Source organism: Chrysemys picta, chromosome 19 (assembly GCF_011386835.1).
Source record: "Chrysemys picta bellii isolate R12L10 chromosome 19, ASM1138683v2, whole genome shotgun sequence".
Taxonomy (NCBI): Eukaryota; Metazoa; Chordata; order Testudines; family Emydidae; genus Chrysemys; species Chrysemys picta.
Window position 1 is genome coordinate 1522942 of NC_088809.1, and position 22991 is coordinate 1545932.

The 22991-nt window shown below is 62.9% G+C and overlaps 2 protein-coding genes across 12 annotated transcripts; one reads left to right on the forward strand and one right to left on the reverse strand.

The window, feature by feature from the left end:
• Positions 1–6530: 6530 nt before the first annotated feature.
• On the forward strand, positions 6531–11721 carry LOC101939737 (adenine phosphoribosyltransferase-like). Of its 4 annotated transcripts, none has more exons than XM_065572840.1 (7): positions 6582–6687; positions 7144–7340; positions 7597–7754; positions 8465–8558; positions 8817–8963; positions 9319–9414; positions 10775–11721. In XM_065572840.1, exons 3-7 carry the CDS (start codon positions 7632–7634, stop codon positions 10930–10932), a joined length of 618 nt encoding a protein of 205 aa, XP_065428912.1. In that variant the 5' UTR covers positions 6582–6687; positions 7144–7340; positions 7597–7631; the 3' UTR covers positions 10933–11721. The 4 variants fall into 4 exon arrangements, with proteins under 4 accessions (XP_065428911.1, XP_065428912.1, XP_065428913.1 ...); XM_065572841.1 differs by having other exon boundaries at positions 7144–7286; XM_042858033.2 differs by having other exon boundaries at positions 6633–6687; positions 7172–7340.
• RAB34 (RAB34, member RAS oncogene family) lies at positions 11640–21374 on the reverse strand. 8 transcript variants are annotated; one of them, XM_005298258.4, is made up of 11 exons: positions 20735–21369; positions 18343–18490; positions 17757–17848; positions 15626–15694; positions 14790–14891; positions 14652–14716; positions 14296–14347; positions 13697–13778; positions 13356–13446; positions 12830–12937; positions 11640–12435 (listed from the first exon to the last, which is right to left on the reverse strand). In XM_005298258.4, exons 2-11 carry the CDS (start codon positions 18397–18399, stop codon positions 12368–12370), a joined length of 786 nt encoding a protein of 261 aa, XP_005298315.3. In that variant the 5' UTR covers positions 18400–18490; positions 20735–21369; the 3' UTR covers positions 11640–12367. The 8 variants fall into 8 exon arrangements, with proteins under 8 accessions (XP_005298315.3, XP_005298316.3, XP_008167228.2 ...); XM_005298259.4 differs by having other exon boundaries at positions 15626–15691; positions 20735–21367; XM_008169006.4 differs by lacking the exon at positions 20735–21369 and adding an exon at positions 20243–20445.
• Between the last annotated feature and the right edge of the window lie 1617 nt (positions 21375–22991).

A 22991-nucleotide genomic window follows, 5' to 3' on the forward strand; every position in this document is an offset into this window, starting at 1 on the left:
CAGAGCTGGGCCTCAGAATGTAAAGTGCCCAGGAGACCCGTGGAAAGATGCAGGGGCGTCTGTCTGTCTCTCCCTTCCCACCCCCCGCAGCCAGCCTTCCACTCGTCTGTCTGTCTGTCCCTTCCCACCCCCTGCAGCCAGCCTTCCACTCGTCTGTCTGTCTCTCCCTTCCCACTCCCTCCAGCCAGCCTTCCACTCGTCTGTCTGTCTCTCCCTTCCCAGCCCCTCCAGCCAGCCTTCCACTCGTCTGTCTGTCTCTCCCTTCCCACCCCCTGCAGCCAGCCTTCCACTCGTCTGTCTGTCTGTCCCTTCCCACTCCCTCCAGCCAGCCTTCCACTCGTCTGTCTGTCTGTCGCCATATATACCCCGCTCTGCCTGGTACTGCAGGTCCTTACGGACTGAGCATCCTCCCCCTGCTCCAGCCCCTTCCCCTGGCTTGGCAGGTAAGTTGGCAGCAGGCACCTCCTGGCTGCCCTGGCTGTGGGGAGGAGATGGCAGCTGGGCACTGGTTACCGGCACTGGGGCCATTCCCCCCCCCCACAATGTGGGGGCACCGTGCTGGCCCTGGAGCGACGTGCACCCTGCACCTTCCAGATGCAGGGCAGCCCCCTGGAGACCCAGCAGCACCACCCCTGGCAGGGGGAACAGCACACGGCTCTGGCGCCAGAGGCAGGGTCTGGGAGAGGGGCCCCATCCCTGAGCTAGAGGAGGGACTGGGCATGTGCCTGTTGCGGGGGGGGGAACCCCTGAGCCAAGGGGCTGCGGGGGGGCACTGCGAGAGCCTGGCCGGGGCCTGACCTCCCTCGTGGGCCTGGCAGTAGTGTCTGCCTGAGAACAGCGCCGGGCGACGCTCCCTGCGGCCCCCTGCCCCAAGCACGCCAGTGACTCGGACATTTCCACGGTGCTCCCTGGCCATTCTGGGCGGCTCTATGACCTGGTGGGATGGAATCCCGGTTCCTGCTCATTCCAGCGCACCTGGGCCAGGGCCAGTCCCTTCTGAAGCACTCGGCCCTGCGCTGGCGTCTCAGCCCGGCTCCGGGGACGGGTGCTCTCTGGAGTTGCTGGCTGGACGAGGAGCTGGGCAGCTGGGAGCCACTTGCCCTGGCCCTGGCTCTCCAGGCACAATCCATGCACAAGGTACTGGAGCCTGTGGGGCCTATGGGGAGCACAGTTAGCCAGAAGCTGAGATGTTCCAGCAGCTTCCAGCTGCACAGCCGGGAGCAGCAGCTGCGGCTGATCAGGGACTGTCCCTCCCGGCCGAGGAGGAGATCCTCACTGGTAAGTCACCCAGGGGCTCTTCTCCCTCAGCTCCTGATACTCGCATGTGGGGAACCTGGCACGTGGGGCTGGGCCGGCTCTGACTCCGCTTCACCACAGGCTGGGCAGGACAGCAGGCAGCAGGCGTCTGGCCCATCTGGGGGCATGGGCTGGTGAGACCCCCCCCCACTGCTCTGTAAATCAGGGGAAACCCTGCAGTCCCCCCACCCTATCGGGAGTGAGGGGCCACACCCCGGGGCGGAACATGTGCCACACGCTCACACCTGTGCGGGCCAGGGGAGGGGAAGGGCCACCCAATCAGAACTCTCTGCCACGCCCATGGGGTGGCGTTCACACCTGCTTGGCCCTTGCTCTGCACAGGGGTGATGCCATCCAAGGTGCAGGCAGGGAGACCAGGCCTCTTCTGTCACAGGGAGGAAGTGGAAGGAGAAATCTGCCACCAGGCCCTTGCTCAGTCCTTGCCTGTAGCTCTCCTCCAGGGAGGACAAGGTGTGCCCAGGCTGCAGGTCCAGTAGGGTGGGGGCAGATGCTGCAGGTCATGCTTCTTAGCACTGGGGGGGCCTTGCAGTGCACAGTGGGGTGTACTTGTGCTGGACTCTTCCGGAGTTCCCTGGGGGTTCGCCCATGGCTGGGGGAGAGGGGTCCTGCAGTGCGTGGGGGCTATGCCGTGTGCTCCTTGGCTTGGGGAGGTCCTGCAGTGCGTGGGGGCAGTGCCCGAGCTGTGTGCTCCCTGGCATTATTTCGTGCTCTGCGCCTGCTCCATTAGTGGTTACATTCCTTTAACTCTTCCCTTGCCAGGTCCCACCCCATGAACCCATCGTCGAGCACCCTGATGAGGATTGTGAGTCAGACGCAGGCCCCAGAGCAGCTCCTGGGGATCCCTGCTTTGCCAGGGGCCCTGCCGAGGCCCTGGCACTTGGCCCCCCTTCCTAGCGCCACGTGCTCGGTGGGTGCCGAGGGACGCGGGTTCAGAGGGGAGCTATTAAAAGACAATGTTCTGAGTTCCCTGCGCTCCGGCCAGGTTCTGTGGGGTGGGCTAAGCTGGTGCATTGTGGGGTAGGGCATGGGCCGAAGAGGAAGGGGAGGCTGGTTGGAAGGGGGGGAATGACGCTTTTCCTACCCGGGAGTGAAGAGGCGTCCCCATGGGACTCCAGCCCTGCCCACCCCCAGCCTGCTGCTCCATGGCTCCGGGACCAGCAGGTATGAGGGAGCTTCTCTGACCTCAGCCCTTCCCGACGCTGCCCTAGGCCATGGGGCTGCAAACAGGTGGGGGGCTGGGAGGACAAGAGCCCATACCCCAGCCTCATGGACTCATGACAGACACTGCAGTGTCCACACTGGCCTCTGTGGGGCACTCTGGCAACCAGCCAGCCTGACCCCCAGGGCATGGCCACTGACCTCCCCGGGCCTGCTGGGCCAGCCCACGGGAGTGCAGTCAGCTACACGTGAGCCCTGGCTGGTCTGAGGGCGGCTTGGCCAATTGGCTCCCAGCCCGGGCTCCTCCTGGCACCGCGGCATCACCACCTCTCCTGGCCCCCGCCAAAGCCCCTGTGGAATGTGCAGGGACCCTGGGAGCCAACAGCACGGACAAAGGTCTCAGCCATCAGCCGGCCAGAAACACCTTGGCCGTTCCCCAGCACAATGCAGCCGTGCGCCGTCCTTCACCCAGGCCCCAGACACAGCTAGCGCCAGGCCCCAGCGGCGTCCCGGGAGAAGCTGGGGCAGGTGGGGCCAAGACCCAGTGGAGAGGGTCGTGGGGGACGGGGGGGCCAAGACCCAGTGGAGAGGGTCGTGGGGGACAGGAGGGGCCGAGACCCAGTGGAGAGGGTCATGGGGGGCAGGACAGGCCGAGACACAGAGGGGAGGGTCGTGGGGGGGGCACTAGCCTTTATCGCTGGGGACATAGGTATGAATGCAGGTTCAGTGACCAGTGCAATGAGTTTGGGGCCCTGAGCCCCCTCTTCCTCCCATTTCTATCATCGCCGGCCACTCGTCTCATGAGCCATGTGTGAGCCCCCTTGGCAATCCCGCTGGCTGGCCGAGAGGAGCCCAGACTGGGCGCTCTGCTGCGGAGCGCGTCCGGGGGGCAGCGTGACGCGCTGGGAACGTCCGCACATGGCCGAGCACGTGTTTGTTCAGCCACCCCCGGGGTCACATCACCTTGGCATGCGCAACCTGGCGCCAGCTGGGTTTTACCTTCTCAGCCTGTTTTCACGTTACGAACCCCCCCCACCCAGGAGCACAGGGGTCCCCGCATGTGTCGGTATCCGGTGGCCCCCGCCCAGCTGCTGCTGGGGGTGCAGGGCCAGGCCGGGGCCCAGCACTGGGTGGGTGGGGACGGGGGCAGTCGCTTCCATCCAGCTAGCGAGTGTCCTGACTTTGTACATCTGCTCGGGTCTCTGGCTCTGTGCACTGGCAGGGCGGCAAACGGCTGATTGCCAGCCAGAGGAGCACCCACCTGCGGCACGGACACCGCCGGGCTCTCCCCTGGCAGCAGGTGAGCTGGTCCCCGATGTGATGGACAGTGATGGTGCCACGCTGCTTCGCCAGCGTTTGCCATTTCGTCCATGCTGCTGGGGCAGGGCTGTGCCCGCAGGGCCATGTCTGGAATGCAGGCTGCGGTGGGGCCAGATGTCTCGGATACCATGGTGGGGGGCAGAGGGCAGGGCCTGACTTGGGTGCAGCCTGTAACCAGCCAGCCCGATGCCAGGGAGCTGAGCGGATAACTCATATCCCCATCACCCTCTGGTTTCCAACATCACCTGCTTTCGATGTTCAGCTCAGGGGAGCCGCGTGCTCCCTGCCCATCCCCCCGAGCCCCAGCACACCCCGCCACCTGGGCACCAGCCCCAGTGCAGCAGCAGAGAGGATGCAGTGCTTCCCGGGGTGCCAGCTGAGCGCTGGCATCCCCCTTAGCATGAGATCCCGTCCCCACCTGCTCACCCACTGCGCCCCCTGGTGGCCATCGAGGGGGCACCGGGCCTGCGAGCTCTGCGTGGCTATAAGGGACCCCGTTCTATTGCTGCCCAGTCTCTAGTCTCGGCCTACGGGCTCCATGCCCGGGTCACCGCTTGAATGGGGTCCCTGGGGGGACTGACCGCTCGCTGCACAAACCCTGCCGCTCAGGAGGCAGAGCCCTTCGAGTGCAGGCACCTGCTCCCCACCAGACAGGCCCTGCCCCGCTCTGCAGGGCGGGGGAGAGGGACCCTGGACTCTGTGCCCCCCCACAGGGCGATGGGGTTCTCAACACGTTTGTTCAGGTGAAACCAGGTGAAGGCACCAGCCTGCATGTGAGCCAGCCCTGCAGGGGGCACGGGGGGAGACAGGCCATGCCAGGAAGCCCCTGCCTGATGCCTGCTGCTTCCCCCGCCCTGGGCCGATGGTGCCTTGTGCTGCCATGACCCCAGCCCCCGAGCGAGCAGCGACAAGGTCCTTGTGCACGAGGGACGGGGTCTCTGGAGAATGAATTCACACCTGGGACAAGGTTCTTCCTGTGCACACGCGAGCCCAGCAAAGCAAGAAAGCAGCAGCGTGTCTGTGACCAAGTGGGAATGTTCTTGATGTGTTATTTGAATGCTGAATGGGGAGTATTGACCTGGGAAGGTTGCAGGGGAGTTGTGCTGGGGCTGCCTGCGTTGGGGAAGGGAGCAGACCTGAGCATGTAACCTGAGAACCCAGGATGGGGTTGGAGGCCAGGTGACACCTCTGCCCTGGGGAAACTGGACAAAGGACACAAAGGCTGGGGGAGGAGCCAGGGGAAGGCCAGAAAGGAGAAGGCTGGAGGGAGTTTCAGTTTGGAGCTGGCTGGAAAATGGAGAGGGGCGCCCCGATGGGGCTTGGGCTTCCCAACAGGGCAGTGGCCTCCCTGGGGCCCCCAGATGGACCTAACTAAAGGGGGAGGGGGCTGTTGTTGGTACCAGCAAGACCTGTTTTGGCCTGTGTTCCTGTCGTCTAAATAAACCTTCTGCTTTACTGGCTGGCTGAGAGTCATGGTGAATCGCAGGAAGCCGGGGGTGCAGGGCCTGGTCTCCCCCACCCTCCGTGACAGTGGCCCCTGCCCCTTCCACAGTGCCAGGGCACGGGGATCACCGCTGGGGCAAAGCGAAGGCCGCAGGAGGGGTCAGATGTTGGGCACGTAGCCCAGGGGGCAGTGCCAGTGAAGGGCATGGAACTGGGCGGCTCAGCGTGGGGAGGGTGCTCCCAATCCGGGGCAGGACTGTGCCAGGCAGCCAGGAGCCGGCCGTGGGCTCCAGATACTTCTCCTGGGGACTGGGTGGGCTTGGTTCCAGCCCGTGCTCCCCAGGCTCCCGCCCTGGGGGCTGGTCCCAAGAGAGACCCAGGTGCTATTCGGTCCCCTGGCTCTCAGGAGGCTTGCTTGGCTCAAGCAGTGCTGGCAGGGGGCACCATGGCTCAGGAGTGCTGGGGGAGGGGGAGTCAGGATGTTGATAAGGCGCTTCACTGGGCTCCCCTTCCCTAGGCAGCAATACCAGGGCTCTGGGGCTCTCTCCGCCCTGCAGGGTCACTAGGGAGGCTCCCTGCTCCCTCTGCAATGAGTCTCCAGGGCCTGTCCAGCACGTGGGTGCGGGAGGCTTGGGGAAAGTCTGGGGGACGAGCTCGGCCCTGACTTGCGGTGGGCTCGGCTGCCGTGTGCCACCCCAGAGGAGGAGCAGCCGTGTGCAGCGTGTGGAGGCAGTGACGCGGAGCCGCCGGAGGGCCCGGTGAGTAGAGCACTCAGGCCTGAGCAGGGGTGTGCAGGAAACCAGCTGCCTTTGCCGTCGGACAGTCGTGGTCCCAGGCGACCCAGGGTCTGTCTCCGCCAGTCAGAAGCTGGGATTGTCCCCCGTGCAGCCACACGGGTGCGGGAGCAGAGCCTGGGTGCTGCCCCCGGGGCCAGCCCATGTGCTGCCTGCCGTAGCGACACTGCTGTGGTTACCCAGGCGAGCTTCCACGTTAGCTGGGGGCTGCGATGTGCTGCAGTCGCTTGCCTGACTACAGGACTGACAGGCCCTGTGTGAACAGGGCTCAGGCCCCGGTGATCCTGGGCTTGCACCGGGCACTTGGGCCACTCACGCAGGGGAAGGACACCAGTGTTCTCCCATTGGGAGCTCCAAAGGCTCGTGCGTCCCCTGGCTCTCCCTCCCTTTGGCGTCCTCTCCCTCCTGTCCCTTCTCCCAGGCCGTGTTCTCCGGGGCTTGCCCTGAGACTGGATGGTGAACAACTCACTGCGAGCTCACCGGCCCTTGGCCCCGGCCTGAGCTTTCCCCAGCTGTTGTTGTCTGTGATGGGAGCTTCAGCCGTGTCCAGTTGCACTTTGGCTCTGCAGGGACGTGGGTGTGGCCTGCCTGCTGCCCGTCTTCCAGGGCTCCGAAGCACTGGGACAAGGGCTCCACAGCAGAGACCCTCCTGCAGGTACTGAGCCAGCTTGGACCCCACTTGGGGGGCATTTAAAGGATGCCTGCTTGGGACACGTTAGTGGGAATGAGCTGCAGCAGCCCATGGGAAGCGAGGGATACGGGGCAGGAAGGTGGATGAAATGCACCAGGGCTCGGGCTGAAGGACCTGAGGGTTGGCCCAGCCAGGGCCCCTGGAGCAATCCTGACTGGTCTCCAGGGACTGTGCAGCGCTGCCTGGATGCCAAGGGTCTGGGGGGGTTACTGGGAGGCCAGGCCCCTCCCAGCCTTACTCCTCCTCGCTTGTACTAACCAGTAGGAAACTTGACAATGAAAGCTGTTTCCTTGCTGAATGTTGTGTGCGCTCCAGCACGCAGGTTTGTTATTGTAGGGTTGCTCACAAGCACTGGGCAGCATTGGTTTGTTTTTGTAGGGTTGTTTCCAAGCACTGGTTGGTGTTGGTTTGTTATTGCAGGGTAGCCCCTGACCATGGGATCCTGCAGTTGTTTATTTCAGACACTGGAGCACTGAGCCCACCTCCAGCGTCTAGGACTCAGGCCCCGGATGCCAAGTTGTCCAGACTTTGCTCGTTTTGAGCGGTGAGAGAGCAGCCCGCCGGTAAATGGAGCAGTTGGGTGGCTGGACTCTGCTCCAGACGTGAGGGCCTGGCAGGTACTTCCCGTGCAAAGCCAGTTCATCCCTGAGCTCGGCTCATCCCGGCTCCTTTCCTGGGGCTCACAGGCTGCTCTGTGGTTCCTGGGCTGCCTGTGAGCCGCAGGCCCCTGCCGTGGGGGGTCTGCTCTCTGCTCCCATGGGGCACTGCAGTGAGCCGCTTTGCTGGGCGGTAGGAGGTGGGTGAGGTGCCCATTGAGCGTCTCTCCTGCCAGCCATGCCAGCGCATTTAGGGCCGACTCTTCTTCCCGTGCAGCTGGTTCCATCCGGGCCCTGCCCCTCCGTGCGCTCATGGACCTGCGGCGTGTTCCCGCCAGCCGAGAGACGGGATGGTACTTAGCGCTCATGGCTCCGAATGTCAAGGGCCCCAGTTACGCTTGGCTTGACCCCTCCAGGCTGTACTGTCACCGGCAGGTAGGGCCCCCCACCCCTACCCCCAGTAAGGAAGGGGGCTGCACGTGGCGAGCTTTCTAGCTGCAGGGTTTCTGGGCCCAGGGGTGTGTAGCCGGGGGTGCGGGGGGGTGGTTAAAGGCCCTGCCTGTTTCCTGGGGAAGAGGAGAGCCAGGAGGGTCACCCGCCCTAGCTAGCCACGCCCCAGCCCCGCGGTGATGGGCACAGCTGGCCAGGTGAGTGAGCAGGGCCTGCCTGGCACCAGTCTCTGCCAGGCATCCCATGGTGCTGGGCTGGTGGGTTAGTGAGGGGGAGGATGGGCCCCAATCCCTGGGCATGGAGACCCGGGACACGATGGGCTGCAGCCTCGGACACCTGGGCATGGAAGGCAGCCTAGGGCTCTGCCTTACTGACCCTGCTCCCAGGGCGTCGCTGGCCGGGCACCTGCTGGCTCTGAGCCGATCAGGGGGACGCAGGCATTACCTGGGCGCTGCCTGGCAGATTGGCTCCCACTGAGCAGAGCAGGAGGGGACTGGCTGCCTAGCTCTCCCGGCCATGCTGCCTGAGGGGGCTGGCTCGGTGCCAACGCAGGGGCCAGCGGCGTCCCTTCAGAGGGCCTGGGTCCCATGCCCAGCCACCTAGCGATGAAGTGAGCACCGTCCAGTTAGTGCTGGCATCTCTGCTCCAGACTGGGCGGGCGGGCGGCACCCTCAGCAGCTCTGCCGTCTCCCCAGGGCCTGCAGGACTGCATTGCGGACCTGCTCCAGCCCTTCTGCGAAGACCCCATCGACCTGGTCGCGGGAATCGACGCCATGGGCTTCATCCTAGGTAACCCGCCGGCCTCTCCCGGGTGTCTCCTCCCTCGGGGCTAGGGATGGGAGTGTGTGCTGGGGTGAGGGCACCACCTGACCTCCAGTGAACAAAGGGTTCACCTGGGCGCTGGCCTGCCCTCTCCTTGCTGGGGCGCTCGGGGCAGAGTCTTTTCCCTGTGCTAGCTGGTTACAAGCTCCATTGGCCCCTCCAGGGCTGTGCCCCATCTCCCAGGGCATCGGTGCCCATTCACTCCTCTGCTTGCCCTTGTGCCAGGCGCTGCCGTAGCCAGCACCCTGCAGAAAGGCTTCCTGGCCATCCGCAAAGCCGGACACCTCTGTGTGGAGACCTGCACGCAGCCCTACACCGACTACTCGGCCCGCCAGAAGCTGCTGGAGATGAGGACGGACGCCATCCAGCCAGGTGAGAGCTGCGGCAGGCACGGCCAGCAGCCCCCGGGCTCTGGTGCCTGGCTACTGCCCTCGGGCGCTGCCACCCATCTTCTGTCCTGTGGGAAGGGCCCTCCCCTCGAACTCACCTAAGCATGGGCCCAGCACCCCCTCTACGCCTCACCTGCTCCAGGTGCCTAGCTCCATGGCAGAGCTCCCAGAGAGCAGCAGAGCACCTCCCTGGCATCCCACGGGCACCGTTACTGCCTGTCTGAGGGCTCTGCCCCAGCCCGAGTCTGTCTGTTGGGCTGCAGGTAACGGCATCAAGGCGCCAGCAGAGGGAGGGGTCTGTGGGGAGAAACCCACCTAACCGAGCCCTTGCACCCCAGGTCTGCGTGTCTTACTGGTGGACCAGTGGATTGAAACGGGGGGAACCATGCGCGCTGCCATCCAGCTGGTGGAGCAGCAAGGGGGAGTGATTGCAGGTAGGGGGCAGCATGATGCATGGGGCGGGGGGCTGGCCAAAGGGCTGTGATCACGCCCAGCCTGGACCCTGGCGGGGCAGGAAACAGAGCCACCTGGACAAGGCGATCGCTGGGCGTGGGAAATGTTGGAAGAGTCTCAGGTTTTTCCTTAACCAACATTTCCCCTGAGAAGTTTCCAACCCAAACCCCAGAATGTTGGACTGAAATGTTTGAAATCTCCGTGTTGGTGATGAAAACCAGAAACCTTTTCACAACTGAAACGTCCCCAGCACTGGGCCAGCCATTGTGTCATTAAACCCCTCATCTGGGTTCACACAGTGGAGCGGGTGTAGAGGTCTCCACAGTGCTGCGGGGGCACCCACCTGGGTGGGGCAGACTTGAGAAGGGCATGAGCCCCCTCCCCCATTATCACACAGGCCCCTCTCAGAGGGTAGCTGGCCCTCTGAAGGAGTCAGGGCCACCTGCCTCTGACAGGCTCCACACGGGGTAACGAGGCAACTCAGGTTCACCTGGGACTAGGGGAACTCCTGGAGGTGCTGGGACGGGAGGCCGTTAATTAGGCAGGGAAACACCTGGGCAAGCTAAAAAGGAGGCTCTGGGCCATGTGGGACAGAGGAGAGAGGCTCTGGGCGAGAGGCCCAGTTCCCAGAATAAGAGAGCTCCCACGGGGAGGGCGTCAGGAGGAAGCTGGTGATGGGGCTCACCCAGAAGGGAAATTGAGGAAGAGCGGGCCTGGTGGGAGAGGCTTTGAAAGGGAGGTGCTACGAATGCCACAGCTCAGCAGACCCTAGCCCATGCAAGGACTTCAGCCGGTAGCAGCAGAAGCCCCAGAGCACAGGAATTACTGTCTCGAGGCAGGATCGTTGTGGTTTGTCCCCTGTGCGGACCCTTCCCCTAGCTGATGACAAGCCCTGGCTCCGGAAGCGGGGTCTGGGTCAAGAGAGCCTTGCTGGGGAGGGATCTGGATGGACATAAGTGGGGCTGATGGACTAAGATTACCTCTGCCCCCCACGGCTTCACCTCCTGGGTCTCCCCCCATAATGCAACTGGTCACTCATGCAGTGTTGGGCCCGGGCTGTCTCCTGGGGCGAGAGCACAGGCTGGCGTGCGTCATTGACAGCGCTGGTTAGTTCTTGCCATGTGGGGGCTGCTGCCCATCCTTGGCAGTGCCCAGCAGAGGGTGGCACCCCCCCCACAGCGACTGGCACGGGGAGTGTGGACGCAGCTGTGCCAACAGCAATGCAGCCTTCCCGCCACGGCCCCTCCCCAGGCACTGCCCAGCTCAGCCAGCACTGAGCTCGAGGGCCTCTGGTTGTCCGGTCCCCGCCGTAACCCCCCCACTCTACTCCCTGTCGCACAGGCATCGCTGCCATCTGCATCGAGGACAGTGAGGGAGGCAAGTGGATCCAGGAGCATTACAAGTGTTCACAGTGTGTCCCCCAGCACCTGATGCCCCAATTCAACAGGCACCAGCTGGAGTCCTTCCAGGCCTTTGGGGCCACGCCTGGCCAGGCATAATTAATGGGATCTCCTGCCCTGCAGCTGAGCCTTGCACCAAGGTGCCCTGGACCACCTGCTCCATGGCCCGTGGGTTGTCCCTGCTCCCAGAGGCCGGAAGGGAGGGGTCACAGCTTCCAGAAGAGCTGCTTCCCCTCCCCCACCCCAGTCTAATCCAATTAAGCCATGTAACCCTTACTAATCACAGATGCCCTCCTGCGCCCTCCAGAATGGCTGCATCACGTGGGCAGGGACAGTGCTCAGACACCAGCTGCGCCCCTGCGTCTGGGGAGCAATCTCACCACTTGCTGCTGCGTATCAAACCTGCCCCACGCCGGCCCCCACCTCTGCCAACACCCCCACCCAGCTGCTGCCCTGGGGAGCCCTAGGTCGCCTCCCTGAAGTCTGTTACTCCCTGAGAGCAGAAGGAAATCTTGGTCTGGGCATGGCCCAGCTCCCTGCTGGCAGCGCCCCCAGCGTCTGTCTGAAATCAGGCACGCTGCTCCTTCTTCCTCTGGCTGGCTGGGCGCTCAGCTGCTGTGCGGTCAGTGTGCCGGGGGGATGGGGCTGCAGCCCCAAGCTGCTTCCTCCTTGTTCGGATGCCCCTCACACCGGCCCCCCGCCCCCCAGCAGCTCCCACCCTGCCGAGGCTTCACAGAATGCTTCGCACCCTCGCTCCCAGGGGAAATCCGGCCAGCACTGCTCCCCACACCCCCAATCACTGGGTATTTTATTTTTTTTAAAAAGCGTAGAAATTCGGCTTTATTCCATAGCGTCAGCGCCTGATTACACACTGATTTGCATAGTTAACAAGCTTGTGCAGTCTCTTCCCTTTCTCTGCAGGCAGCAGGGTCTCGGTAGGCGGAAGTGGGGCAAGTCCCAGGCTACTGCTCCAGCTGCTTCCTGACTCTTGTTGCGGTAGGTGGGCAGGACGGCTCCTGGCAGCATTAACACCACCGGAGCGAAACCAGGGCAGCGCCCTGCCCAGCCAGCACCAGCCACAAGGCCAGCAGGGGACAGGGCCGGGGCACGCAGAGACCACGCTCTGCCCTAGCCCGGGAGGGAGGGAGCGAGGGGGGATTCCTGACCCAGCTAGGAGGGGGCACTGCAGGGCACAGAACGAGGGATGCTCAACTGCCTCCATCGCCCACCCGGCCGGTCAAGGCAAGGAGCGGTGCCGGCAGCTCTTCCAAACGCCTGGCTGCTGCCTATGCTTCAGCCCAGCCCCATGCCAGGAGCCGGAGCCAGGCCGTGGTTCCCAGCTGCCCCGGCCCAGGGCGCAGAGGGAAGGAATAGTTCTGGGTGAGCGGCGGGGGCAGGAGCTGAGCCGGGGGGAGGGATCTGCGCTGAGCAGGCACCAGCCCCCGCAGGCCCACAGCTGGGATCCGCCAGCAGCTCTTTGGTCGCGAAGAGAGTTCAGTGCACGCAGCGGGGCGGGGCTGGCGTCCGTCCCCCGTCAGCGGCAGCACTTGGATTTCTTCCTCTGCGCCGTCAGGTACAGGTCGCTGTCCGTGCTGTGAATCCCTAGGAAAGCAGCACACGTGGGATCCCGGGAAGTACAGTGAGCGCCCCAGCCCCCTCCAGTGCCACAGAGACCTTCGCCCGGGCTGCCAGCTCCAAGCCTGCCGGGGTCGGGAGTGCCACCAGCTGTTCCCAGCTGCCCACTTGCAGCTCCCGTGGGAAGCTGGCTGCGGTTCTCAGCTCAAGCCTAGGGGCCGGGGCTGCGCTCTCCCCCAGAGCCGGAGGGTCCCCCTAGGGCAGCACCAGGCGGGTTGCAGGGCGTGGGGAGGAGCCTGGCCCTGCCCCTGCTCTTGGTTACCTAGCGGAGCCAGCCCAGCGCTAGATGCCCCCGGGCGTCAGCTCAATGTACAGTGGTGGTGCTAGCTGGGATCCCAGCGGCCGCGAGGTGGATACTCACGCACGACGTCCCCGATCTTCCTGGCGCTGCTCTTCTCCAGCTCGGCCAGCACGCTGCTCTCGAAGGTCAGCGAGGCCACGCGGAAAAAAAACTCCCTCACGTTCTCCCCTGCCCAGAGAGTCGACAGTGACCCCTCCGTCCCTGGCTCCCAGCCCCAGGGATGTGCCAGTGCTGGGACCGTACTCTGGGGTACACCGAGCCGTGGGCAGCTGCGTGGTCACCGCCTGCCAGCAGTGAGCCGTGCCCAGGGCGATGCCCACAGAGGGGCAGAGGGCGCTCGGTGTCTGAGGCTGGCACAGGCACGAGTGTGCTGAGGGGAGGTCTGGGGGCAGGAATGCAGAGCGTGGGGGTGGGGGGCAAAGGTGGGGGTGGTCAGACCCCTCAACAGTGATGCCAGCTGGGAAAACTGGGCTATGCTTCAGCCCTGGGGGCACCAGGCCTCCACTCTAGGGGGCCGAGAGAGGCAGCAGCCAGGGGCACCTCTCCCCTCTGACCCCCCCTCATCACAGCCTGCCCCGGCACTCACCGGTGAGCGAGGAGACAGCCCAGTACTCCGCCCGCATCTCCTTGGCCACCTTGATGGCGTCTCTCTCCAGGAGGCTGTACTGTGCAGGCAGCTGCGGGAGGAGACAGGAGGTCACCGCCTGAGCCCTGGGACCAGCCCCATGGCAGGAGTGCTGGGGGGACGGCTCCTGGGGGCTGGCTGGGACAGACAGGGGGATGGAAGGCAGCTCCATGGCCTAGATCGACCCCAGGGCTCTGTCCTAGGGAGTTTGCTGAGTCGAGCCCCCCAGGACAATGAGGGGTGGCCCCAGGCTCTCCCCGGCAAGCACCATTCAGCTTGGGGGGGCTGGGACCCACACTCACACTCAGATCCTTCTTCGAGCCCACCAGGAAGAGGATCACGTTGGAGGGGTCATTCTCCTTCAGGGCGTCGGCCAGCCACTGCCTGGAGGGCGAGAGAGGCCATTAGCCGGGGAGGCAGGCGGGGCCCTGGGCTCTGAGACTTTGCCCACTCAGCCTGGCCCTAGGGATGGCAGCAAACAGCCCCCCAGCTCAGCCCTACCCCCGGCCCCCCACCTTCAGCCCCCGCATGGCCCAGTGCCTGCACCCAACCCCCACACCCTGACCTACAGCCTGGTCCCCTTACGCCTCGAGTCCCCCACCCCAGGCCCCAGCCCCCTGCGCCTCCCCCAGGTCCCAGCCCCCTGCGCCCCCCCAGGCAGACCTCTAGAAATCCTCACTTGTCAGTTACAAACCCTGCTCCCCCCCCTGCCCTCTGGCTCTACTGGCTGCCATCTTCCCTCCCCTCTGCCCAGACCCTCTTGGCTGCCATTGCCCTGAGCGCCCCCCCCCCCCGCTCGCTGCCCCTCCCCACCCTACACTGCCATCACCCCTGCCCCCGGCAACCAACCCCGCTCCCTGCAAGAAGAGTCCCTTCGCCCTCTGAGCTGGCGTTACCGTACCTGGTGTGCGCTAGAGACGCCACGTCGTTCACGTCGAACACAATCACTATCGCTGGGGGGAGAGCGAGAGGAGGTGAGAGACGGGGGGCTGGGGGGACCCAACACAGGGCTGAGAGGGACCCCACAAACCCTGTGTGCTTGTTATCGAGAGCACCAGCCTGTGCTTGGCGTAGGGCCGATAGTTCGCACTGGGCCTGCAGGGGCCAGATTGTTATGGAAGGGCCACGTGTTTGTTATGGTAGGGTTGCCGGCAGGGCGCTGTGTTTGTGATTTTAGGGTTTATTGCAGCAGGCTGCTCATTAGGACTGGGGTACAAGCTCTTGGCGCCCCGCACACTCCTGGACCCTGGCCCTCACCTTGTGCTCCGCGGTAGTAGGTGGATGCGATGCACTTGAACCTCTCCTGGCCGGCCGTGTCCCACCTGGGGAGAGGGGCAGCGGGTTAGCTGTGGCTGTGACGGGAGGGCCGAGAGGCTGGGCTGAGCCGGTACTCACAGCTGTAAGCTGAAGGGGACGCCGAGCACCTCAAAGCGCTCCATCTCGAAGTCCACCCCGATGGTCGCCTTGTAGTTCTTATCGAATGTGTCCTTGCAGAACCTGCGGGGGAGACCCAGCCGGTGGAGCTGGGGGGTCAGCATACAAAGGGCCGGCCCCCTGGGGCTTCCTGCCAGGGACCCAGGGACCCACCACTGAAATGCAACCCCCTCTTGGGTGCGACACAGCAGCTGGGTACCAGCTGCTCCCCAGTGAGATACCACTGGGAGAGGACGTGAAGGAACAGTCTGTGTCTAGCTAACTGCCAAGGGAGGACTCGGGGAGCCAGTGTCCTAAGCAGCCCACGATGGGGTATTAGTTCTGTCCTGACAGGGGAAAACTGCTCAACCGACTCACCTGGATTCTCCTGGGACTCTCCCATCCAAGCAATAAACAGGCCGAGCTCTACGGAGCTGACAAGCCCGGAGCCTCAGGGGGCCAGACCCTGATCCTGCTCTTGGACAAGTCGACACGTTCCCGGGCAAACCTCCCCGAAAAGCCCCCCTAAAGCAGCGCCAGAAGCAAACGGGAAGTGGGGACACCCCATAGCACCGACTCGGGGGCTGGGGGGTCAGCCTGGGGATCAGGGGTGTCTGGAACAGTCTAGGCCACTGGCTGACTCCCCATAGCCCCGGAGAGCAGGGACCGCGTCTCCTGTGTGTCTGCGCAGTGCCTTGCACAGTGGGGCCTGGCCCTGAGATAATAAACGACACTTCCCCCCTCCCAGAGAGGGGCCTTTCCCCCTTCCTGGGGCCCTGGCAGCGCAGTCCCGCCCACCCCCAGGCAGCCCCACCTACCGGTTGATTAAGCAGGTCTTGCCCACTGACAGGTCTCCCACCACGATGATCTTGGAGATCTTAAACCTGCTGGGGAGAGCCGGGCACGTCGCTGTCAGCTGTGAGCTCCCGTCCCCCACCCAGGATGGGCAGCGCCAGCTCCCACAGCTGGTGGCCGGGCCAGCAGCCTCCCCCCCAAGGGGCCATGGGACGGTTTGGTGTCTCCAGTGCTTGCACTCGCTGCCATGCTGAGCGGGTGCTCCCAGGGCTCCCTGCCCATTCCCAGTGCACGCCAGCTTCCACTGGGGTACTGAGTAATCGCCGGAGCAGCTGTCTCCTGGTAACCTCAGACACCCAGGCAGGCTCCTCCATCTGCTCAGGAAGCTAACGAGTCCAGGCAATTAGCCTCCCCTCCTCCAGGTGTTTGTCAAAAGCAGCCTGCTCGGAAACCTCAACCTCACCTTCCCCCCGCGCACCCCGTCCTGCTGCTCCCCCCGTGCACCCCATTTCTCCCCCCGCGCACCCCGCCCCGCTGCTCCCCCCACGCCCCATCCTGCTGCTCCCCCCACACACCCCATTTCTCCCCCCATGCACCCTGTCCCACTGCTCTCCCCATGCACCCCGTCCCACTGTTCCCCCTGCACACCCCGTCCCACTGTTCCCCCCTGCGCACCCCATTTCTCCCCCCGCACACCCTGTCCCGCTGCTCCCCCCATGCACCCCGTCCTGCTGCTCCCCCCACGCACCCCATTTCTTCCCCCAGGCACCCCATTCCGCTGCTCCCCCCACGCACCTCACCCTGCTGCTCCCCCCATGCACCCTGCGCCACTGCTCCCCCCACGCACCCTGTCCCGCTGCTCCCCCCATGCATCCCATTTCTCCCCCCGCGCACCCTATCCCGCTGCTCCCCCCATGCACCCCATTTCTCCCCCCGCGCACCCTATCCTGCTGCTCCCCCATTCACCCCATTTCTCCCCCCATGCACCCTGTCCCACTGCTCCCCCCATGCACCCCATTTCTCCCCCCGCGCACCCTATCCTGCTGCTCCCCCATTCACCCCATTTCTCCCCCCATGCACCCTATTCCGCTGCTCCCCCCATGCACCCTGTCCCGCTGCTCCCCCCGCGCACACCGTCCTGCTGCTCCCCCACGCACCCCATCTCTCCCCCATGCACCCCGCCCCGCTGCTCCCCCTGCATACACTGCCCCGCTGCTCCCCCCATGCACCCCACCCCATAGCCCTTTTGCTTTTACAGATCTGGACATTGGACCTGGCTGCAGCTTCCCCCAGACTCCATCCAACAGGGAGGCCAGACAATGCGGATGACCCGCAGGCGGTTTCCAGGCTCCCGACCCCCTTGCCCACGGCAGGCAGGCCAGGCACTTTGTAAAGGGACTTTAGGGAGACTCCGAGTCGAGTCCTGGGGCAGCAGCAATGTGGAGCAGCCCCCGGTCACAGAGTGGGGACCAGCACCGCGATGCTGGGGAGCTGGCAGGGCGACCAGCCCCAGGCTCAGACGGTGCCGGTTTCCCTGAGCGCTGTACTGGGGAGCCAGCGCACGGCATCTCCCACTGAGCCCCCCAGTCACCTCCAGCAGCAAGTCCGAGGGTTGCCCTGCTCTGGGCTCCTCCTCCCAGCTGCTCACTGCCACAGGCTTGGGCACAGGCCTTCCCGCTCCCTCCCAGCACGCAGCTCTGAGCCGGGCAGGGCTGGGGTTCCCCTCGGCTGCTGAGCCAGAGGGAGGCAAGGATGCACCTAGCTCCCTCTGCCTTGCTCTTCTGGCTCCTGGGGGATTTCAGGCCAACCCTTCTCATTAACCCAAGGCAGGACCCCCACCTCCTCCCCTTCCCCTCCCCAGCACATTCCTGCAATGTGAGTAAGCTCCAGACATGCCCCAGCACGCAGGGCTCTTAAAGAGACACTGCTCAGCCCTCCCCGGCTGCTGGGAAAAACCAAAGCAGCCTGATTGGGTTCCATTCCATTCCGAAAACTGGCCCTGGCACCAAACCGGGCTCGGGCCTGGGCTGGCTCAGGGCAGTCGTGATGAGGTCCCCAGGATCCGGGGCATGCTGCTGCCTGCCGGGAGCTCCTTAAAGGGCTCTGTCCCTTCCCTTGGGAGGCGGGAGTTCCCCGGGGCCCAGCACGGCTTACCCCACTGTCCCCGTTCGCTGCTCCTGGCAGGCGCCGCTTACTTGGGGATGAAAGCTGGAGCGCGAATGGAGGGCGGCCTCTTTGTGAAAGCACTGAAATGGGAGCACAGACAGTGAGCTGGCAGCTCCTGGGAAGTCGGCAGTGCCCGCTAACGGCTCCCCCAAAGAGAGCGCGAGCGGGAATGCCCCCGGAGCCTGCCCAGAACAGCCAGCCACATACCCTGCAACACCCAGCCCGGAGCCTGCCCAGAACAGCCAGCCACATACGCTGCGACACCCAGCGCCCTGCGGCTCTCCCTAGCTCGGCTGGCTGAGAGGGGATGGACAGCCTGTGGCAGGGACCACACACGGAGCAGTCCCAGCTGAGGGGGAGGGGTGGGGAGCTGCCACCACGTCAGCCAGACGGAGGACAAGCTGGGGAGAACCCGCTCAGCACCCCCAACAATCCCCCCGGCTCGCGCTTCACAGGTGCAGCAGAACCCGGAGAGCTTGGCTCCTTCCCTGGCTCTGATACTCTTCTTCCCTTGGGCCCGCGCGGGTATCCATCACCCTCCCCTAGCCCCGCCTCGAAGCACTGGCCTGCTTACCTGAGGCAGCTCCGCAATGATCCGGTCCCTCCGGACTGGTGCTAGCACACTCATCATTTGGAGCCCGACTTCGCTGGGGAGAACCCAGGCACCCAAACTAGCGGGGGAGAAGCCTCCCCGTTTGCTGACTGCAGATTTGAAGCACGTCCTGCAGGATTACAGCACAACGGGCGGGGAGAGGGGAGCTGCAGTCTCTGCTTTGCAGCTGGCAGCAAGTCCCCCAAGCCTGGCACTGCTGGGGCTGGTGTTCTGACCCTTCTCCTCGCCATGGGCAGAGCCAACACATTCAGGGCAGCCCAACCACAGCCAACTTGCCAGAAGTGCAGCACGGAGTGGAGCAGATTGCAGCTGCCCTCCTATTTCCGGCAGAGGCGTGAGCAATGGAGAGCAGCGTGGCGTGGGGATCGCTGGAGCAGTGCACCCTGCGATCTCCGAGGGCGGCTGCAGGCTGCATGGCCAGTTCCATGGCTTGCACGTGGTCTCTAGCAGCAGCACGCTGGCCACCCTGTAGCCCTGGCTCTGGGCCGGTTTCTTTGCTATTCAGTGTGGAGACCCTAGAGCACCACGGTGTGTCTGGGGGTCGCTGTGCAGCATTGGCCAGTTCTGGCCAATCCGTGCCAGGCTATGGGGATACCCACGGGGGAAGAAAGTGCCCGAGCCGGTGGCAGGTGATAGCTGTGAACCTTGGCCTGAAGGGCAGGGAGCCTGGCCTACTCCAACGCTCTGTTGAAGGAAATCTTCCTGGCTGATCCAAGGCACCACAGTGAGACATCAGGCTGGTGGGAAAGGGCCATACCGGGAGTGGCTCCCAGAGCCTCTGCACGGACCCTGCATTCCTGCCTGTGCCTCTGGTACTGAAGGGCCTTTCCTAGCACTCTGTGTTACATTTGAGGTTTGCTGTTGGCCCAGCAGCTGCCTAGCACCTGGGGAGATTTCATCTGGTACATGTGGTACAGAGAAGGACTTCAAAGCCATTTCCCTGGCTCCACAGACACAGCTCCTACTCTGGGCTCCGTGGCTACCTGCAGGGGTCCCTGGGCCAGCAGAGCGGGTTGCTGACCGCATGGCTCGTTGGACAGCACCCAAGGCAGAGCTCTCCTGCAGCTCCATCCTGGGAGTTTGCTCTCCAGCCAACGCGCCTTGTCCGCTTTCTGGAGCACGACAATCACTTGCTATTTCACTCCGGGCGGCGCAGTGCTGCCTGGAGAGAGGCCAGGATAAATGGCTGGCTGGGGCCACCAAGAAGCCAGTCCGGGTTGTAATCACAGCAGCTACTTTCTTTGGTCTGGTTTCTCCTTTGGATCCATGTCGAGGGGCGTGCTAGAGAGAGGTGCAGCCGACCCTCGGCCTCACCAGGGAAGCCCCACAAGCTAGAAGGGTCTTGGCTCCCGAGCGGGCTGCAGACAAGCTGACGTGCGGGGCTCCACCTCTGCCCAGCTGGACTGGCACGGTTCTCAGGGCCAGACTGAGCTAGGCACCAGCTTGGCAGGGCCTGGGCTACCCCCACCCCCGCCGGGCACTGTCTAGTCTACACTGGCTACCGCGGAGGGTCCTCGGGCTGGAGCTTCCCCGAACCCAGCACCCTGCAGTCAGGGCTGCCCAGAGGATTCAGGGGGCCTGGAGCAAAGCAATTTCGGGGGCTCTTTCCATAAAAAAAAGTTGCAATACTGTAGAATACTATATTCGCGTGGGGGCTCCTGTGGGGCCTGGGGCAAATTGCCCCACTCCCCCCCCCCCCCCCCCCGCAACCCTGCCCTGCAGTAACTACCCGGGACTCCTGGGCACCCGCCACGGGACTGGGGGGGATGCATCCGGCAAGAAGGAGGGCTCCCCAAGGGGCTCTTGCCGGGGGGGGGCACCCAACCCAGGAAGCCCGCCCGACCCCCCTGCCCTCACTCACCCGCACCAGCGGCGCCTTCGGGCTGCGGGGAGCTCGGGCGATGAGCTGCATTTCGGGGGAGGGGAAGGTAACCTGATCCCCGGAAATTCCAGGGGCTGCGCCGGCAGCAGCCGGCCGGGCTGCGCGTCCCGAGGCTGGGAGCGGGGCCGGGGAGAGAACCCGGGCAACGGGCACCGCGGGACAAAATGCCCCCCAGCCCCTGCAGAGATACCCCACCGGGCCAGCCCCCCTCTCACCCCGCCGCCCACCTCGGACCTGGGCCGCCCCCTCTCCTGCTCCCCTCCTGGGGCCCGGGCAGCCCCCTCACCGCGCCGCTCCCCGGGATGTCCCTTCTCCCCCGGGGCCCCGGGATGTCCCCTCTCCCCGCTGCCCCCCTCCTCGGGCCCGGGCAGCCCCCTCGCACCCGAGATGCCGCGGAGCTGGCTCTTCCCGCCCGGTCCCCACTTGCCGGTTTCTGGCTCTAGCTCGTGTTGGGCCGGGTCCCCTCCGTACCTTCCGCACGGGGGCTCTCCGGCTCCGGCGGGGCTGGGAGGCGGCTGGGCTCCTTCCCACGGCAGCTGCTCCTGGTTAATGACTCACAGGCTGAGGCTCCGGGGGGCGGGGGCAGGCAGAGCCCCCCGCAGAGCATCCGGCCCGGTTCTCCGGCGGGACATCCCGACCTCGCCCCTCCCGGGTGCCGGGGCACCAGTCCCGTCTGTTCGCCGGGACCCGGCGGGCTCCGGCTGTCAGGTCTGCAGAACAAGCGGCCGGAGCAGGGGCCGGGGGCGCCAGGCCAGCCACAGCTTGGCCCAGAGAGGAGCCCTGCCCCGCACAGCCCGGCTGCGATGGGAGAGGCTCCCAGGCTGGTGTGTGGCCGAGCCAATGCTGCTCTCTGGGGACAGCAGCCACCCAGGCCCCTGCTCAGGCCTCTGCTATTAGCCAGCGTGTTCAGGGATGCAGCCCCACACCCTGCCTGCTAGAAGTGCTGGATCATAGAATATCAGGGTTGGAAGGGACCTCAGGAGGTATCTAGTCCAACCCCCTGCTCAAAGCAGGACCAACCCCGACTAACTCATCCCAGACAGGGCTTTGTCAAGACTGACCTTCAAAACCCCTAAGGATGGAGATTCCACCACCTCCCTAGGTAACGCATTCCAGTGCTTCACCACCCTCCTAGTGAAATAGTGTTTCCTAATATCCAACCTAAACCTCCCCCACTGCAACTTGAAACCATTGCTCCTTGTTCTGTCATCTGCCGCCACTGAGAACAGCCGAGCTCCATCCTCTTTGGAACCCCCCGTCAGGTAGTTGAAGGCTGCTATCAAATCCCCCCTCATTCTTCTCTTCTGCAGACTAAACAAGCCCAGTTCCCATGTTCTGTTCACTCCCTCTAAAGCAATGTCATCTTGTGTCTTCTTACATTTTAAAAATATTTGTATTAACACATCTCATTATTATTAGATGTACTGAATTTCAATATGTGATTAGAAATGTCACTGCCCCATATTGACAGGTTTCAGAGTAACAGCCGTGTTAGTCTGTATCCGCAAAAAGAAGAACAGGAGTACTTGTGGCACCTTAGAGACTAACAAATTTATTAGAGCATAAGCTTTCGTGGACTACAGACCACTTCTTCGGATACCATTAATTTGTAACCTGTTTTGGGACTCCTGGATGGAAGCTGCTTAATAAGATAAAAATCTTAAACTATTAATTAGGTCTGTCAAGCGATTAAAATTAATCGCACGATTAATCATGCTGTTAAACAATAATTGAATACCATTTATTTAAATATTTTGGATGTTTTCTACATTTTCAAATATATTTATGTCAATTACAACACAGAATACAAAATGTACAGTGCTCATTTTATATTTATTTTTATTACATATATTTGCACTGTAAAAAACAAAAGAAATAGTATTTTTCAATTCACCTCATACAAGTACTGTAGTGCAATCTCTTTATCATGAAAGTTGAACTTAAAAATGTAGAATTATGTACAAAAAATAACTGCATTCAAAATAAAATAATGTAAAACTATAGAAACTACAAGTCCACTCAGTCCTACTTCTTGTTCAGCCAGTCGCTAAAGACAAACAAGTTTGTTTACATTTGCAGGAGATAATGCTGCCCGTTTCTTGTTTACAATGTCATCTGAAAGTGAGAACAGACGTTCACATGGCACTGTTGTAGCTGGTGTCGCAAGATATTTACGTGTCTGATGCGCTAAAGATTCATATGTCTCTTCATGCTTAAACCACCATTCAAGAGGACATGCATCCATGCTGATGACAGGTTCTGCTCGATAGCCATCCAAAGCAGAACGAACCGACGCATGTTCATTTTCATGATCTGAGTCAGATGCCACCAGCAGAAGGTCGATTTTCGTTTTTTGGTAGTTCAGGTTCTGTCGTTTCCGCATCGGAGTGTTGCTCTTTTAAGACTTCTGAAAGCATGCTCCACACCTCGTCCCTCTCAGATTTTGGACGGCACTTCAGATTCTTCAATTTTTTAGAAATCTCACATTGGTACCTTCTTTGCGTTTTGTGAAAAAATCTGCAGTGAAAGTGTTCTCAGAATGAACATGTGCTGGGTCATCATCCAAGACTGCTATAATAGGAAATATAAACCAGAATGTGGGTAAAACAGAGCAGGAGACATACAATTCTCCCCCAAGGAGTTCACTCACAAATTTAATGAACGCATTCTTTTTTTAACAAGCATCATCCCCATGGAAGCATGTCCTCTGGAATGGGGGCCAGGGCCA